Source organism: Phacochoerus africanus, chromosome 11 (genome assembly GCF_016906955.1).
Source record: "Phacochoerus africanus isolate WHEZ1 chromosome 11, ROS_Pafr_v1, whole genome shotgun sequence".
NCBI lineage: Eukaryota > Metazoa > Chordata > Mammalia > Artiodactyla > Suidae > Phacochoerus > Phacochoerus africanus.
The window spans coordinates 99,523,533-99,542,557 of NC_062554.1; the positions used below are offsets into that span (position 1 = coordinate 99,523,533).

The following is a 19,025-nucleotide window of genomic DNA, read 5'->3' on the forward strand; positions in this document are numbered from 1 at the left end:
AAGGTAGCATTCTTCAGACTTCTGAAGTAAGAAATCATAGGTTTGACACCGTGATCATGCTTATTAACCTGAGCCTTTCTCACTCTAAATCAGTTACTGTTGGCAATTAGCAAGAACATATATGCATGACAGGATTTTTTTTTTCCAGTAAAAGACTGAACATGAATGAATTAAATGAAGCAGAAAAGGTTTTTTGTTTTTGACTGAAAAACTCTCCACTGAGAGATTCAATGAATGATGGTAGAATAACAAAATCAGAGGGTGAGGACTAGTTTACAGGGAAAATGATGATGAATTTGGTTGGGGTATACTGAGTTGAAACAGGCAATCAATTCTCAGAAGGGGATATCAAGCAGACAGATTCCCAATGTGGCAGCACACCTCATGAGAAAACGGGGCAGAGAAAACTCAAGCTTCTAAAGTAGGTGAAACTGCAAAATGACAGCACAAATGAAGAAATGAATATACTATAGACTGATACTTAAATGCTAATGCAAAACATGTATTTAGCCAATAGGTTTGTAAAATTTTAAAAATTCAAATTTATTAAGTTTTATTAGTAACACAATTACACAGAATAAATTTCAGGAATTCATCAATGATGTCACCAATGTGTGCTTCTTTGTGGCTTTTTAAACCACTACTTCTCATGATTCAAATTTACTAATAGGAGAGTTGAATTTCATACATAGCTTCATAATATGAATATAACAGGTCTTCCATCCATAAAATTAATGAAAACATATCTTTCATGAAAGGCACATAAAGAATCTAAACTAATACACTTAAAGGATTTTGGTAACTTTGAATTTCTTTACATTACAAAGGAGAAAAACAAATCCCCAAAATGAAACAGTTGTGAATGTAGTTTCTGGTTACACACACACATAAACACACACAGACACATGCACACACAACAGACAGACTTCAACAAAACGATAGCACACAACTAAATTTAGAAACTACTTACCCACAAAGGTTACTGAAAGACTAACCTTTTCAAGATGAGTTTCAAAAAGAAAAGAGAAGTAGGGTATGGAATGCTATTCATTTTGCTATAATGAGGTCACAGAGATACACCATGAATGAATAAAACAAAAATGACTATAAAGTTCAGTATCTAGCTGATGTGTAACACTTATTTGAGCATACAACCACTGACTTAAATGCTATTACTCATTTTCTAAGTGTAATTGCCCATTTCATTCTCAGAAATAACAGCGCAATTTAAAAAGAAATGATAAACTCAAGCGAGTGGAAGAAATTTGAATAATCTAATGGAAAAAAGTAATTTTAATATAGCATGATAATTAAATTTCAAATTAGTTACAAATGTGAGTTTAAAGCTTGCATTGTATCAGCAGCAGAATATTCAAAGATCTTTCTTGTTATCTTCCAAGCAAGGAGCTATCATGTATGGTAGGTACGAGGGATTTCCCAAAGGAAATACACAAATGAATGTCTCAAAATTCATTATGCTAACTTATTTTTTACCCACAAAAATGCTCTCACATCCACCTAAACTTAGTTATAAATAAAACTGTAGTTATTTAAAGTGTATAAAAATTAATCTAGCATTACCTTTAAGGCAATGCATGAATACATCCAAATATTAAAATTCAAAGTGAAAACAAACCAACTGAATAAAAATTGTTTATAAGTCTAAGATAGTGTACTATCTTCAAAAACCTGAAATTTTACAGTTTTCAAACCAATTCTATTAGCATGCACTCTTCAAAGAAAAACTGAAATGCATACAATGTTTAACTGATCCAAAGGCAGGTATAGTCATCCTCTTCAAGAACATTTCAATAAAACACATTAAATTTAAAGAACAAATCATGTTATTAAAATAGTTTGTGCAGTGTTTGTACAAATAACATTTTTATGATCATTGGTATACATATAATCAAGACAAAGGCTTCAATGTGTCCTACTATTTAATTACTGTACTTAAAAATTTACAGGACATGAACATAAATAAAAAGCTGTTTAAAACTGGCAAACATGATAATAGTCTGTCACTGAGTACAAAGTACTTTAATATTTGTTATTTCCAAAGCCATCACGCTAAAATTCTAAGTTGCCGCTCTTATTACCTAAAAGTAATGTGGAAAATTAAAGTCATAAATACATGTATACATACATTTTCATATTTACACTTACGTAGAAGTCATCCATATACTAGAGCCCAGCTTTAACACTGCCCTTAGTTTCACATTGCAGGACCACCTCTCAAATTTAAGAAAGGTCCTTACATTACTTTCAGTTAAAAACAAATAAAAACAAAAACACAACAACTTTGGTCAGGTCCCAGATGCATCTGTCATATATTCTGTGTTGGTGCAAGACTCTAGTCTAGAGAGATCCATATATAAGTACTCATTTGGTTTGAAAATGCATTTTACCATTAACTGCAAAACTCAGAAGAGACCACAATCTTTAAGATTATTTTTTATGATGACATCTGTTACAGCATCAAAGACAAACTGCACATTCTTGGTATCCGTGGCACATGTGAAGTGGGTGTATATTTCCTTGGTGTCCTTTCTTTTATTGAGGTCTTCGAACTGACATTGAATATATGCAGCTGCCTCTTCATATGTGTTTGAGCCTGAGATGGGAAAAGGAAAGAAACATAAGGTAAAAATTTAAGATGAATACACAGCTAAGTAACACGCACCTTAAAATACTGGAATCAGTTTCATATGTATCAAATATGTGGATTCAATTAATCATCTTATCAAGAACAGGATAAATGATTTAAGTGAAATGTACCCAATGTTAATCACCCTTTAATAAGTTAGCCTTAAAAAAAGCCCCAAAACCAAAAACAGGGTATTCCATGTCCTCCATGACCTTTGCTCCTGCCTTAATCTCAAACTGTTGGATCCTCTTTTTTTTTTTCTTATCCTTTTTACTCTACATCCCAACACTGAACCACTCAGTTTCCTGGTGGTGGCATGCTATCTCAATTTTAGCCTTAGTGGCTGATCAAGAAATGCTAGCCTGGAGTTCCCATCATGGCGCAGTGGTTAATGAATCCCACTAGAAAGCATGAGGTTGTGGGTTCAATCCCTGGCCTTGCTCAGTGGGTTAAGGATCCGGCGTTGCCGTGAGCTGTGGTGTAGGTTGCAGACATGACTCGGATCCCACGTTGCTGTGGCTCTGGTGTAGGCCGGCGGCTGCAGCTCCAATTAGACCCCTAGCCTGGGAACCTCCATATGCCGCAGGAGCAGCCAAAGAAAGGGCAAAAAGACCTGAGTGGGGGATATATTACCATTTTAACTTTTCGAAACTCAGGGTTTCATACTTGTCCTCAGTGAGTATTTATATAGGTTACAGATGTACATATATACTTCATGAAAAAAACCTGTTAATTCTTTTGCAGTCATAACACAGTTATGTGCCTGGTTTTCAAGGTCCTATGTTACCCAGTCTGCTTGGTATGACCATTCTGAGGCCCTCTGTTCCATAGCTGAAGCTCACTCCCTGTCAGGAGGGTGGCCCCATAATTAACTGCCACCTATATTCCTAAAGTGCTCACTCCCTGCCCCTTTGCTTCACCAATTGTTTTCATGTCTTGGCTACTGTAAAGAATGATGCAATGAACAGAGAGGTGCACACATTTTCTGGAAAGTATTTTTCTTGTCTTCAAATAAATACCCAGAATGAGACTGCTGGATTGTATGGTAGTTCTATTTTTTAGTTTTTTGGAGGAATCTCCTTATTGTTTTCCATAGTGGCTGCACCAATTTTCATTCGCAGCAAGAGTGTATAAGGGTTTCAATTTCTCTAAATCTTCACCAACATTCATTTTTTTTCACTGCAATAACAGCCTTCTAACAGGTGTGAGGTGATTGCTAAGATTCTGATTTGCATTTTGCTAATGATTAGTGATGTTGAGCACCTTTTTATGGACATGTTGGCCACCTGTATATCTTTGGAAAAATGTCTACTTAGGTCCTCTGTCCATTTTACAAGTCAGATTGTGAGGTTTTGTTACTGAGTTGCATTGGTTCTTTGTACAGTTGGCCCTTTGTGTCTGTAGATCTGAACAAGCAAATACAGAGGACCAACTGTACTAAGGGACTTGAGTATCCACAGATTCTGGTACCTATGGCAGGTGCTGGAACCAATCATTCAAGGATTCAAAGGGATGCCATTATATTTTGGATATTAAACCTGAATCAGATAAATGTTTTGCAAATATTTTCTCCCATTCCTTAGGCTGCATTTTTATTTTGTTGATGGCTTCCTTTGCTGTGCAAAAACTTTTGGTTTAATGATGTAGTCCCACTTGCCTATTTTTGCTTTTGTCGCCTTTGCTTTTGGTGTCAGATCTAAAAAAAATCACAGTCAAGACCAATGTCAAGGAACTTACTACCTGTGTTTTCTTCTAGGGGTTTTACAGTCTCAGGTCTTACATTCAAGTCTTTAATCCATTTGGGTTACACTTCCAAAGTATATACATATACTTTCTGTATGGTGGAAGAAACAGTCTAGTTTCATTCTTTTGTATGTGGCTGTCCAGTTTTCCTAACACCATTTATTGAAGAGACTATTCTTTCCCCACTGTAGAGTCTTGAATCCTGCCATAAATTACTACATCATGTATGCTTTGGTTTAGTTCTCTATTCTCTTCCTCAGATTTATATGTCTGTTTTTTATGCCAATGCCACATGGTTTTGATTACTACAGTCATGTAATATAGTTGGAAATCAGGTAGCAAGGTACCTCCAGCTTTGTTATTCTTTCTCAAGATTGCTTTAACTTTTGGAGTCTTTTGGTGATACATAAAAGTTTTAAGATTTTTTTTATTCTCTGTGAAAAAGGCCACTGGATGCCGAATGCATTGACTTTGTCAGATAACTGTAGGTAGTAGGGACTATTTTAACAATATTCTTCCAATCTATGGGCATGGAATATCTTCTCATTTATTTGTGTCTTCTTCAACTTCTTTCATCTGTGTTTCATCCTTGGTTAAATTTATTCCTAGAAATACTGCTCTTTTAAAGCAACTGTAAGTTGGACAGTTTCCTTAGTTTCTTTCTTGTAGTTGATTACTACTCTATCACTATGCAGAAACACAAGAGATTTTGTATCCTGCAATTTTTCTAAATTGATTAAGTTTTAATAGTTTTTTGGTGGAGTCGTTAAGATTTTCTATATATAATATCCTGTCTCCTGCAAATAGAGATGGAGTTACTTCTTCATTTCTGATCTGGGTGCCTTTTCTTTCTTTTTCTTGCCTAACTGCTGTGGTAGAACTTGTAATACTATATGGAATGAAAGTGGTGAGAGCAGGCAACCCTTGTCTTCTTATTCGCTATTTCAGAGGAAAAGCTTTCAGCTTTTCAATCCTGAGTGTGATGTTAGCTGTAGGCTTGTCATCTATGGTTTTTATTATATTGAGGCACATTCCCTCTGTATCCATTTTGTTGGTTTTTTATAATACATAGCTATCAAATCTGTCTATGCTTTTTTTTTGCATCTATTGAGATGATCATATGATTTTTATCCTTTATTTTGTTCAGGTGTATCACATTAACTGATATGCAGATACTGAACCGTCCTTGCATCCTGGGAATAACTCTCACTTGGTTGTGTTGTATGGTCCTTTCAATATATTGCAGAATTCAGTTTGTTAATATTTTGTTCAAGATTCTTGTATTTATGTTTATCAAGGATATTGGCCTATACTTTTCTTTGGGCATCCTTGCCTGGTTTTGGTAACAGGGTGATGCTGGCCTGGTAAAATAAGTTCGGAAGTGTTCTTGCCATTTCCATATTTTGAAAGAGTTTGAGGAGGACTGGTAATAATTCTTCTGTTAAGTAGAATTCATCAGTAAAGCCATCTGGTTATGAAACTTTAGTTTGTTGGGAGGTTTTTGATTACTGATTCAATCTTCTTACTAGTAATAGAAAATAGAAGATTTTCTATTGCTTCATGATTCTAGCTTCGTAGGTTGTTTCTTGGAATTTTTCCATTTTTTTCTAGGTTGTCAAAATAAGTTTACATTTTATCTCTCTTAACTTGCTAGCAGACAACCATATTCTTTACAAATCAAATTTTAGTTTAGCTTATTAAATCATAATAAGGTTGGTGGTCTGAAATTCTAAAGCAATAAACAGTGTCTTGTTGAGTCACAGAAGCTAATGCAACCTCTAACTTAAAAATATGTCTTGGGAAAAGAGCTGGCACTGGATGCATGGCTCGATTTGCTGTGTATATTCTGGGTGACCAGTTATATTACTGAACCCCCAGAGCTATGAGATACATGAATGAACTAGTAAGTACATTCCTCAAGAATATACCTTTTTTTAAGTTTTGGAAAAGAATGACTAGGGAGAGGGGTGGTGGTGGAATACGACAGATATTTTCTAACATGATAGAACTGTTTTGAATAAAGGCTAAGCATAGATGATAACGTGGTTCAAGACTAGAGAATATGGGAGGTGTTGTGATATATTTCAAAGGGAGATAAGGGAGATTTGAAGGGAAAAGTGAGTTCAGTTTGAGTTTCAGATGCTAAAATATAAACAGATGTTCAACAAGCATTTGGAAATGGAAGCTGGAGTCTCGGCAGAGAAAAGTTGAACAGACCTTCATATGGTGAGAATAAAGATGATCATGAAAGAACAGAGTGCTGAAAGATTATACTACTGCAGGTGGAATCTGGTGAAATCCCAATGTATAGATTAAAAAAAAAAAAAAGCAGGAGAAGGTAGGAGCAGAGAGGTAGGAGAGAAACCAAGTGAGTAGCTGGGAGGCTATACTGGGTTCTTCTAAAGAAAACAGTACCAACAGGAATTGAGTTGAGGTTGTAGCAAGAGGTGCTTGCATTAATATTTGGGGCATGCAATGAAGATTTTAAATTACAGTCAACACTGAGAGTGTGAAAGAACTATGTAATAGTCTCTTTGCTCAAAGATTCTGAGATCAGTGATTCTTATTAACTTGGCAACATAAGAAAAAAAAACTTGAAAACTTGAACACACTGTATACCTGGCAAAAAAAAAAAAAGAAAGCTAATAAATGAGTATATTCTTGGTTGCTCTAAAATCCCTGTAGGTATGTAATATTTGTGGGTTCATTTGGGTCTTCTGGTAATAGTCACACAAAATGTCTGCTTTACAGTAGAAAATGACAAAAGTGAAATCAAAGACAGATTAAAGTAAAGGCAAAACGGAGTCACCTTGATCATGGGTAACTGCAATCTTGGAATCAGAACTATAAATAATTTTATTCCTAATAAAACACTAAAAATATTTGTGAATAAGGTGACTATGATCCTATGGCTTTCAAAAAGAAAACAATACTTTTAAAATACGCATGTCTGTGAGATTATTTTGAATTGAAGTATAACTCCTTTGCAGTACACAAAAAGGGCTCTCGTAATGAGTAATGTGATTATATGTTTGATTTATCAAAGAACCCTCCCCCTTTGGCTCCAGTGAGAATATAATTAAATGTATTCTGGTTATTAATGTTCTGGATGCAGGAGTGTGACAGATGTAGGTCTGGATTTGGACCACGCTGCTTCATCGAGCCCAGTGCTCTTACCTATGTAAGGGGGGACAGAAGAGCACTGTTTGAACAGTGCCTAGGAGAAGGCAGCAAATACTCACTGCAAAGTTTACTCAGTACAAAATAAACTAAAAGTTTCTATAATGAAATAAATTCTTGAAACTTTTTTGGGGAACATTTAGGATGGAGTGAGGGTCAGTAACTTGCACCAATTCGCTAAATTAACCAGACTTTTGAGAATGCTTAGATTTAGAGATCAAATGATTGTCAATTTTTTTTTTTCCTTAGGGCAGAGTGCTTTCTTCATTAAAATAAAGTAAAACCTTACCCAAAACCCAGTATGTAAAAGAGGTGAAAGCTAAGTTACTCTGCTTTAACAAGGGAGAAGTTGCCTGTGTTGGAGGGAGAATAAATCTCTGTTCCCTGCACCCACTTTCAATAGCAGCCAGAGAAGTGTTCCAAGGAACTAAAGTAAACCAGTGTTTGAGCCCATTGTCTGATTTCACAGATGGAGTACTGAGACGTAGGGAAATTAACTTCCTTGTTCAAGATCAAAGAGCTAATTATGGAAAAACCAGGAATGCCTCTCGGGTCTTTTCTCACCACAGACTATTTTTCCACAGTCATAAAATTAAAGCAATAGTCTCCTTTCCAAAGTCTATATTTTCTTTGAAATCTTTCCTGACTTCTCTGAGTAGTTAGCTAACCCATGGAGTCCTTTCTCATTTTCCACCTTACAATGACTGTTCATGTTCCTTTATAGTCATGTGCTGCACTGCTATTGTATACTTGCTTGTTTAGAAGTACATCTGTCTTTGAGATAAGATGTGTCTCTGCTGACTGACTAATTTATTGTGCATCAAACAACACCTGACAAAAGATCTGTCACCTTGATGGATAAATCAATACCTTAAGTTTACGAAGACTGGGAGTCACCATAGGAAATTACCTAACAGCTTTTCCATAAAAAGAGTATGTTATTTTCAATCATCTCATCAAGAATTACTTGTGCTTGAATGCAGTTTGATAAATCATTTATCTTAAAAGCAAGAATTAATAAGCCAAGAGATTCAAATCAACAACCGAAATCTTGCCTTAGAGGAACTTTCACTTAGAAATATATGGGATGACAAGTTAACAATAAGAAGTAAAATACCTGCATATTCTGGATAGCATATAGTGAGAGGGCTTTTTTTGATTTTTTCTTCAAAGAGATCCTTCTTGTTTAGAAAAAGTATAATGGATGTGTCTGTAAACCATTTGTTGTTACATATGCTGTCGAACAACTTCATGCTTTCATGCATTCGGTTCTATAACAGAAAAGAATACAGCCAATGTATCATAACAGCAAGGATTTTGAGATATCTTACTTAAAAAAAGGAGTGGTAATGAAAAAGAGCTTAGTCAGCTGGAAAATATTTGGTTGCACAAAGGACATGGATATATTTTATAGTGCCAGAATGATAGCAGTGAATGCGTGCACACCTACTGCACAATAATAGCATATGCCTTACTTCAAAAATAAGAAATTGATATAGCTTCCCCCACGCCAGTCTGTACTAAATTTAAAATGGCAAGAGTTTAAATTTTCTATGTAAAAATATTTCCCCCAGATTAATGGTACATTGAAACACACCTGAAAATTACATGATGGTAGTAGCAAAGATACAGACCAAGGATTACAGAGGTAATAAGAAAAATATGTCTTGGACTCTAATGGAACTAACTTTTTCTTCCAGTATGTATGTAGGTACCAGAAATGCCTAGTTAAGCATATAGGGTTGAGGTAAGAGTAACTTCTTTCCTTTTTTCAGGATCCATCTGTGCTTCTTCACATACTAAAAGGGAAATAGACTAAACAGAAAAGTTAGAGAGAAGAGCCTAAACTTTCAAATAGTTCAGGCGTTAGCAAGAATTCCTCAGGAATGTTTTCTCAGAAAAATTCCTGGCACCATCTCCATCTCTTCATATGCCACCATACTCAACGTCTAAAAGTGATCTCAATCTCTACTTGCCATTTCTTCATCTTCGGCCAGAACCAGGTCATAGTCACTCAGCGCCACACAGAAGATGATGGCCGTCACTCCTTCAAAGCAGTGAATCCATTTCTTCCGCTCAGATCTCTGTCCTCCCACATCAAACATTCTGGAAGAGGAAAAATCGTGAGTTTGACATCACACTGCATGTTCAGCAGCTCTGCGAGTTCTAGAAAATCAACAAAAAAAGCTCCAACTTGCCTAGGGAAATGTGAGATAGAAGGAAGGAAGGAGAGAAGGACTTTATGGGAGGAAAATAATGTCACAAATTGATTTTCACAAAGAAAAAAAAGCCTGCTGGTTTTTAAAATTTTTGGTTGAAGGCAAAGTATCTCACAACAAAACAAAAAGCCCAAAATACTCTAAAAAAGCAACACATTCTTAACATGAGAATACTTTAGAACAGAAGATTAAATAAATACAAGTGAAAGGGCTGCATATGTGTAAACCCTGAGAAGCAGCTAGAGATTTCAGAATAGAGTATATTCCATTTGCCCAAATCAGGAAACTTGAGAGGCAGAGAACATGGTCCCTTCTTCCCACTACAAGATGTTGTTTTCTCTCAGAAGCAACCAGTAGGACTTTTACATAAAGGAGAAACCATTCCAGGTAAGAAAAGCTGAGTAAGCAAGTCATATTTAGACAGAGACAAACAGACCACTTAAATTAAAAAGTAAAAAAACCATGGTATAGAAAAAAAAAAAGGGGGGGGGATGAAATGAGATAAAATGGGTGGCCTACTGAATAGTCTGAAAATTAGGAGTGAAAAACCTCAATTTTTACATGGTATACAATGGTAGACCACTGTAGGTTACTACATAGGATAGTAACATGATTAAACACCGTAAAGGCAATGATTTTTTTCCTGTTTTTCTTCTAAGAGTTTAAGTTAGGCAAAAGTTGAAATTCACATAGATTACATTATGCAACCTAGAAATAACCACTTACATAATGGAAACACTATACAAAATGGTGCATTTTTAAAAGGTTCCATTTATCCAGATAGTGCACTAATTAAAACAGTCCCTATTTAATTCTCAGGCAAAAAGAATTTTCCCTATAGAATAGTATTGGCCTATAAACCAAATCTGATTACATCAAATTTGTATCCAGTACAAAATTAACTAGTATTGTTACTTTTATCATCAATTAAGGCATCTTCTTTCTATTCGTTTAGCTAGTAAATTGTTCATTAAGTTTAAGTATGCCATGTAACAAAATGATTCTTCAACACACTAAATTAAAATGGGTAAGACATAAAAAGGACAGCTTTGGTAATAACAATCAAACAAAAACAAAAGAAATTAAAATGATTACCCATTTGTTAACAAAACTGCCAAGGAACACAATTTGCAAATAATTTTACCAAAAAGATAATACAGTCTAGAGAACTTCTCTGATCAATGGTCACATGTTTCCTGGCTACTTGATATAAAATAACAACCAAATGCACCCCATCACACATTTTCCCTCTGTGATAGTTGGTTTTATGTGCCAATTTAAATTAAATAGCTGCTTATGATAGCCTAACCAATCAAACACTAACCTGGATACTGTGGTGAAGGCACTTTACAGTTGATTCTCGGTAAAAAAGTATCCTGGATAATGTGGGCAGACCTCATCCAATGAGCCAAAAGGCCTTAAAAGCAAAAACTGCAGTTTCCCAGAAGAAAAAGAAATTGTGCCTCAACAGTGCAACATCAGTTTCTGTCTGCACCTGCTGTACTGCCCTCGCTGTACTGCCCTCAAACTTCAGATCTGCCAGTCCCGAGAGTCACCTGAGCCAGGTCCTTGAAATAAACAGAATCTAGTGGTTCTCTTTCTAGGGAGAACTCCAACTAATATAAATTCTAGTACCTAGTGTAGGGTCATGTTATAAAAGAAATATCCCAAACTGTGCAAGTGGCTCTGGAAATGGGTAATAGGGAAATGCTGGAAGAATTATGAGTTATTTGACAGAAAAAGCCCAGACTGCCTTGAAAAGATGGTTGGTTAGGAACATAAATATCAAAAGGTGACTTTGAAGAGACTTAGATGGAAGTGAAGAGGACAGCAGAAAAGCTTCTGTCTTAGAGAATGAATACGTATATATGTATATGTCTATCATCATGAACACAATGTTGAAAGAAATATGAATGTTATTTTTGATGAGGTCTCAGAAGGAAATGAGAAAAATATTACTGGACACTGGAGAAAAGGTAATCCTTGTTTTAAAGTGGCAAAAAACTTGGTTTCACTGTGTTCTAGGGTTGGGTGTAAAGTAGACCTTGCAGGAGATGATACTGGATGTTCAGATTTAGCTGAGAACATTTCCAAGCAAAGAGTACATGGTTCAGCTTTGGCTTTCCTTGCTGCTAAAATAAAATGCAAGAGGACAGAGGGAAAAACTGAGGAGTGAACTATCAAGTAAAGAGGAAAAGATACACATAGGGAAGGCCATGTGATGAAGGCCAAGGACTGGGGTGAAAGGGCCATGAGCCAAGGAACATCAAGCCCTTCCTACAACCACCAGAAGCTAAGAGGAGACAACGGAGGACTCCTCCTTGACCCTTCAAAAGCAATGCAAGCCCTGCTAATATACTGATTTTAAACTTCTAGCTTCCAGTACTATCAAAGAATAAATTTCTGATGTTTAATGCCATCTAGTTGGTGGTAATTTGTTAACAGTAGCTTTAGGAAACTAGTATATTCCCTACCTTGTTTTAGTTCTCCTTATGGCAGTTATCACCCCCGAATATTAAATATTTCCTTTCCTCTCCTCCCTATCCCTAAAACAATGCAAAAACAAAGACATGGTTGGTTTTGGCCATGTTGTATCCCCTCCACTGGACCAACAAAAGCACTCTGTAAATATCTGCTGAATCAAAGAATGAACTATGTCTACAGAATATTTTAAAAACTTTTAAAACAATGATAGACTAAAAACTTTTAAACAATGATAGACTACTACATTAAAAGATCTAGATCTTGGAGTTATGCTGTGGGAATGTAAAATATAACAAAGATTTAACTTGATAATCAAGTAATTTGCCTAAAGAAATCTCTTTAATTTGGAAATGAATGATGGTCATTCATATATTGGTCATAAACAAAAAGCCTTTAAGCCAGTGCTTCTCAAACTTTAGTGTGCCTCAGCATCACCAGGTGGGTAACTGGATGCTGCTGGAGACCACACTTTGCGAATCACCAGCCTGACTCATAAGTCAAGAAGCAAAAATGACTAAGAACTGATATGACAAAGGATCAGGCAAAGCACACAGCATTATGCAGTTTCACACATACATTAAAATTATCTTCATATTCTGAACTTCTATTTTTTTAATGCAAAAGAAAACAATATTATAGTATATTCTCCTTCACGTAAAAAGATGAGACTTTTGACTAGCATCTAATAGGGAGTGAAACTGAGTATTCTCAGGTGTCTTTTTTTAGGGGGGATTGGGGGAGGGAGGGAAGGTGGAATAGGATATTGGAGATCCTGAGATGTGCTGACTAACATTCAGACTATCATTTAATACCTCTGTGACCAACACTGGTCCAATGCTGGTTGATCATATATGAATGTCAACCCTGTAAATATGACACTGCACCCCAAAATTAAATGCACATTTATATTACTATAGAAAAGGAACAGAAACTTATGATGATGATTTTCTAATAGAAGGGATGCTTTAATAGCTATATTCAGCAAAAATATTACAGTAAAATAAAACCGTTGATTTTTTAAAGCAAAATTATCTGCGGAGATACTTTCCACAAATGCCTAGTCACGGAGGTGAGTCACCCGCACTTAAAATCAATGAATAGATACAACAAAACACACAAAACGATAAACACACACTCCAAAGAGTTCTCAGTAGAACTATTCTAAGTACATTTTTGTCCTCATTCTTCTCAGGCTCATTTAACATATAAAAAGCAAAGTTGGAACCATATGTTAGCAATGATAGTAATTTAACAGAATTCGAATCCAAAATAAGACAAAGTTTATTTGAAATTCCTGACAGACCTATGTTTATCTTTAAGTCAGCAAGTGCAAACAGTAACTAAAAACATCCTGTGAAATTCACCCAAGAAGACTAGACAGAGTGAGATAAGCGGACTTCCTGGAAGGATCATGATGACAGACAACTTTTACGGAAATTATATCTTTGAGAAACAGCTAAAAGTGAAAAGTATCGTCTAGAAATGAATGTTTAGGGTGCACCTAACCAAGAACAAAAATGAATTTTACCAAGAGTGTCTAAGTACCAAATAACTGATGTAACATTTACCTTTCCCTTTGCCATCATTTACGGAACTCTCACCTCTCTATTTCCTTTATAGACAGTAACTCATTTTATGTTTAAACCTCTTGACAATGAGCAAGATTGTAATAGTCTGTTAAGAATCTTCAACAAGTTTATGCTTACATAACAGGGGCCCAGGTCTAGAATCCTTACTTGTTAACCCCAACTTCATGCATTTTATCCTTGGACTACATGGCTAAAACAAAGTCATCTGAACATAAGAATTTAAGTTTGCAATAGAATACAGTCTTAAAGTTAAGGCAAATAAAAAGCAAAACGTCAAAATTTAAGGTACACTAGGTTTAAAAACAAACCTTTGGAGTTCCCATCATAGCTCAGCAGAAACAAATCTGACCAGCGTCCATGAGGACACAGGTTCAATCCCTAGCCTCACTCAGTGGGTTAAGGATCCAGCATTGCTGTGTGTAGGTCGCAGACACGGCTCGGATCGGGTGTGGCTGTGGCCAGCATCCATAGCTCAGATTCGACCCCTAGCCTGGGAACCTCCATATGCCACAGGCGCAGACCTAAAAAAGACAAAAAAAAAAAACCCAAAAAACAAAAAACAAAAAAAAAACCAAAACTCTTAAAGCCTAATTGTAACAGTGAACTTCCTTATATAATTAAAATAAATTCACAATTATTAAACACAGCAATAGTTCTCAAGGTAAATCAGATTATATAAAGTAATAATATTTTAATATTCCTGGGTTTGGTTATTTAATATTCTAGAAGTTGTAAGCAAACTAATAGAAGGCAAATGATTTCAATAAAATAATGCCAGCAGAAAAAAAGAAAGACTCCAGCAGCTTAAAAAAAAAAAAGAGTGAAAACATTAAGGTGATAGTGGTGTCACAGAATGTCTTTGGGAGTGTTCCTTCTTCTTCAACCTTTTGGAAAAGTTTAAGGAGGATGGGTAGGTATAAGTTCCTCTTTGTAGGTTTGGTAGAATTTGCCTGTGAAGCCATCTGGTCCTGGACTTTTATTTGTAGGGACTGTTTTAATGACATATTCAATTTCATTTCTAGTGATAGGTCTGTTCAATTGATCTATTCCTTCTTGACTAAGTTTTTGCAGGCTGTGAGTCTCTTGAAAGTTGTCCATTTCTTCTAAAAGAAAAAACATTTCTTCTAAGTTGTCAAATCTGTTGGCATATAATTGTTCATAGTATTCTCTTATGGTTTTTTGTATTTCTGCAGTATTTGCTGTGATTTCTCCTTTTTCATTTCTTATTTTGTTTATTTGGTTTTTTTTTCCTCTCCGCTTCTTGGTGAGTCTGACCAGAGGTTTGTCAATTCTGTTTACCTTTTCAAAGAACCAGCTCTTGGTTTTATTGATTTTTTTCTATTGTTATTTTGTATCTCTCTTTTATTGATTTCCTCTCTGATCTTTATGATATCCTTCCTTCTGCTGATTTTAGCTTTTGTTCCTTTTTTTTTCTAATTGATTTAGGTGGTGGGTTAAATTGTCAATTTGAAATTTTTCTTTTTTGAGGAGGGCCTGTACTGCTATGAATTTCCCACTAAGCACAGCTTTTGTGGCATCCCATAGATTTGCTTCATCATCATTTGCCTTGAGGTCTTTTTAATTTCCTTCTTGATTTCCTCATTGAACCATTCTTTTTTTAGTAGCATGTTGTTTCATGTCCACGCAGTTAGTTTTTTCTCATTTCTTTTCATGTGGTTGATTTCTAGTTTCAAGACATTCTGTGATGCAACCACCACCCTAATATCAAAACCAGACAAAGATACCACCAAAAAAGAAAACTATAGGCCAATATCTTTGGTGAATATAGATGAAAAATTCTCAACAATATTTTAGCCAACCGAATCCAACAACATAAAAAAAGATCACACACCACAACCAAGTGGGATTCATCCCAGGTTCACAAGGATGGTTAAACATTTGCAAATCAATCAATGTCATAAACCACATTAACAGAAGAAGTCTAAAACCACATCATCATCTCAATAGATGCAGAAAAAGCATCTGACAAAGTCCAACATCAATTCATGATAAAAACTCTTACCAAAGTGGGTATAGAGGGAACATACCTTAACATAATTAAAGCCATCTATGACAAACACATAGCAAATATAATACTCAATGGAGAAAATCTGAAAGCCTTCACCCTAAAATCTGGAACAAGACACAGATGCCCACTCTCACCACTTTTATTTAACATAATATTGGAAGTACTAGCCACAGTAATCAGACAAACAAAAGAAATAAAAGGCATCCAAACTGGAAGAGAAGAGGTAAAACTGACACTGTATGCAGATGACATGATACTATATATAGAAAACTCTGACTCAGCCCAAAAACTACTTGAACTAATCAACAAATTCAGCAAAGTAGTAGGATATAAGATTAACATTCAGAAATCAGTCGCATTTCTGTATACTAACAATGAAATATTAGAAAAGGAATACAAAAATACAATACCTTTGAAAATTGTAACCAAAAAAAAAAAAATCAAATACCTGGGACTAAGCCTGACCAAGGAGGTGGAAGACTTAAATGCTGAGAACTATAAACACTAATCAAGGAAATTAAAAAGGTTTCAAAGAAATGGAAAGATATTCATGCTCCTGGGTTGGAAAAATTAATACTGTAAAAATGGCCATACTACCCAAAGTAATCTACAGATTTAATGCAATCCCTATCAAATTGCCCATGACATTTTTCACAGAACTACAACAAACAATCCAAAAATTGATAGGGGGGAGTTCCCATCATGGCTCAGTGGTTAACAAATCTGACTAGGAACCATGAAGTTGCAGGTTCGATCCCTGGACTTGCTCAGTGGGTTAAGGATCTGGGGTTGCCATGAGCTGTGGTGTAGGTTGCAGATGGGGCTTGGATCCCACATTGCTGTGGCTCTGGTGTAGGCCGGCGACTATAGCTCCGATTCAACCCCTAGGCCTGGGAACCTCCATATGCTACAGGAGCGGCTCAAGAAATGGCAAAAAAGACAAAAAAAAAAAAAAGATTATAGGGAACTGCAAATGACCCAGAATTGCTAAAGCAATCCTGAGGAACAAAAACTGAGCAGGAGGCATAACCCTCCCCGACTTAAGGCAATGTTACAGAGCCACAATAATCAAGACAGTGTGGTACTGGTACCCAAACAGCCAAACAGACCAATGGAACAAAATGGAGAACCCAGAAGTAAACCCAGACACCTACGGTCAATTAATCTTTGACAAAGGAGGCAAGAATATAAGACGGGAAAAAGACAGTCTTTTCAGCAAGGGGTGGTGGAAAAACTGGACAGCCATATGTAAATCAATGAAACTGGAATACACCCTGACACCATGCACAAAAATACACAAAATGGCTTAAAGACTTAAATTTAAGACAAGACACCATCAAACTCCTGGAAGAGAACATAGGCAAAACATTCTCTGATAGCAACAGCACAAATGTTTTCTTAGGTCAGTCTCCCAAGGCTACAGAAATAAAAGCAAAAATAAACCAATGGGACCTAATCAAACTGACAAGCTTCTGCACAGCAAAGGAAAACATTAAAAAAATAAATAAAGACAACTTATGGAATGGGAGAAAACAGTTTCAAATGATGCAACTGACGAGGGCTAAATCTCTAAAATATACAATTTGTATAACTCAACAGTAAAAAAGCCAACAACCCAATTTAAAAGTGGGCAAAAGACCTGTATAGGCATTTCTCCAAAGAAGATATACAGATGGGAACAAGCACATGAAAAAATGCTCAACATCACTGATTACTAGAAAAATGCAAATCAAAACTCCTATGAGGTACCACTTCACTCCTGTCAGAATGGCCATCGTTAGTAAGTCCACAAATAACAAATGCTGGAGAGGGTGGAAAGAAAAGGGAACTGGTGATGGGAATTTAAATTGGTACAACCCCTACAGAAAACAGTTTGGAGGTACCTTAGAAAACTATACATAGAATTACCATATGGCCCAGCAATCCCACTCTTGGGCATATACCTGGACAAATCTTTCCTTGAAAAGATACATGCACCAGTATGTACACTGCAGCACTATTTGCAACAGCCAAGACATGGAAATAACCTAAATGTCCATTGACAGATGATTGGATTAATAAGATATGGTATATATACACAGTGGAATACAATTCAGCCATAAAAAGAACAAAATAATGTTATTTGCAGCAACATGGATGGAACCATAGACTCTCATGCTGAGTGAAATAAGTCAAAAAGAGAAAGACAAAAACCACATGATATCACTTATATGTGGAATCTAATATATGGCACAAATGAACCTTTCCACAGAAAAGAAAATCATGGACATGGAGAACAGATTTGTGGTTGCCAAGCAGGAGGGGGAGATAGGGGGATGGACTGGGAATGTGGGGTTAAAAGATGCAAACTATTGCCTCTGGAATGGATAAGCAATGAGATCCTGCTGTATAGCACTGGGAACTATACCCAGTCACTTATGATGGAGCATGATAATGTGAGAAAAAAGAAGTACGTATGTATGTATGTGTCACATTGCTGTACAGTAGAAAATTGACAGAACACTGTAAACCGGCTACAATGGGAAAAAAAAAGTGAAAACAGAAAAAAGTACAAGCAAATGTAAAACAGTATATAACATATTGAAGCCCAAAGTTTCATGGTCAGATAAACTAATTATGATCTGTATCTCTGTTTAAGAAAGCAAGGCAATATTTGTTTTTTTGGAGGGAAGCTGCCACAGAAAACAAATTAAATTGTAGTTTTCTGGAAAACCCAATTACATGAACCACTGAATATGGGATAACTTAGTGGTAAATAATAGCAACAGATGTTCTATATTTAAAATACTCATGTAGAGAACCGGACATATAGTTGCATACATTTAACAGTGCTTCCCATAAATTGTGAAACTGAGCTTCTTCTTGAGGTGAGCTGATGAATATTTGTTTTTTAATCTTTGACTAAGAACATTTTTTTGTTGTTCTTTTTCTGTCTTTTTGGGGCTGCACCAGCAACATATGGAGGTACCCAGGCTAGGGGGTTTAATCGGAGCTACAGCTGCTGGCCTATACCACAGCCACAACAATGCCAGATCTGGGCCACATATGTGACCTACACCACAGCTCATGACAATGCCGGATCCTTAACCCACTTAGTGAGGCCAAGGTTCAAACCTGCAAACTTATGGTTCCCA

At 35.9% G+C, this 19,025-nt stretch overlaps 1 protein-coding gene across 1 annotated transcript in view; it reads right to left on the reverse strand.

The window, feature by feature from the left end:
- Positions 1 to 518: 518 nt before the first annotated feature.
- Positions 519 to 19,025, reverse strand: part of GNAI1 (G protein subunit alpha i1) — an 84,887-nt gene continuing 66,380 nt past the window's right edge. Inside the window, exons 6-8 of the mRNA XM_047752919.1 lie at positions 9,547 to 9,676; positions 8,688 to 8,841; positions 519 to 2,614 (exon numbers count right to left, since the gene is read on the reverse strand). Of these exons, the coding sequence (XP_047608875.1) occupies positions 2,424 to 2,614; positions 8,688 to 8,841; positions 9,547 to 9,676 (475 nt within the window). The 3' untranslated portion in view covers positions 519 to 2,423. The remainder of the gene's footprint in view (positions 2,615 to 8,687; positions 8,842 to 9,546; positions 9,677 to 19,025) is intronic.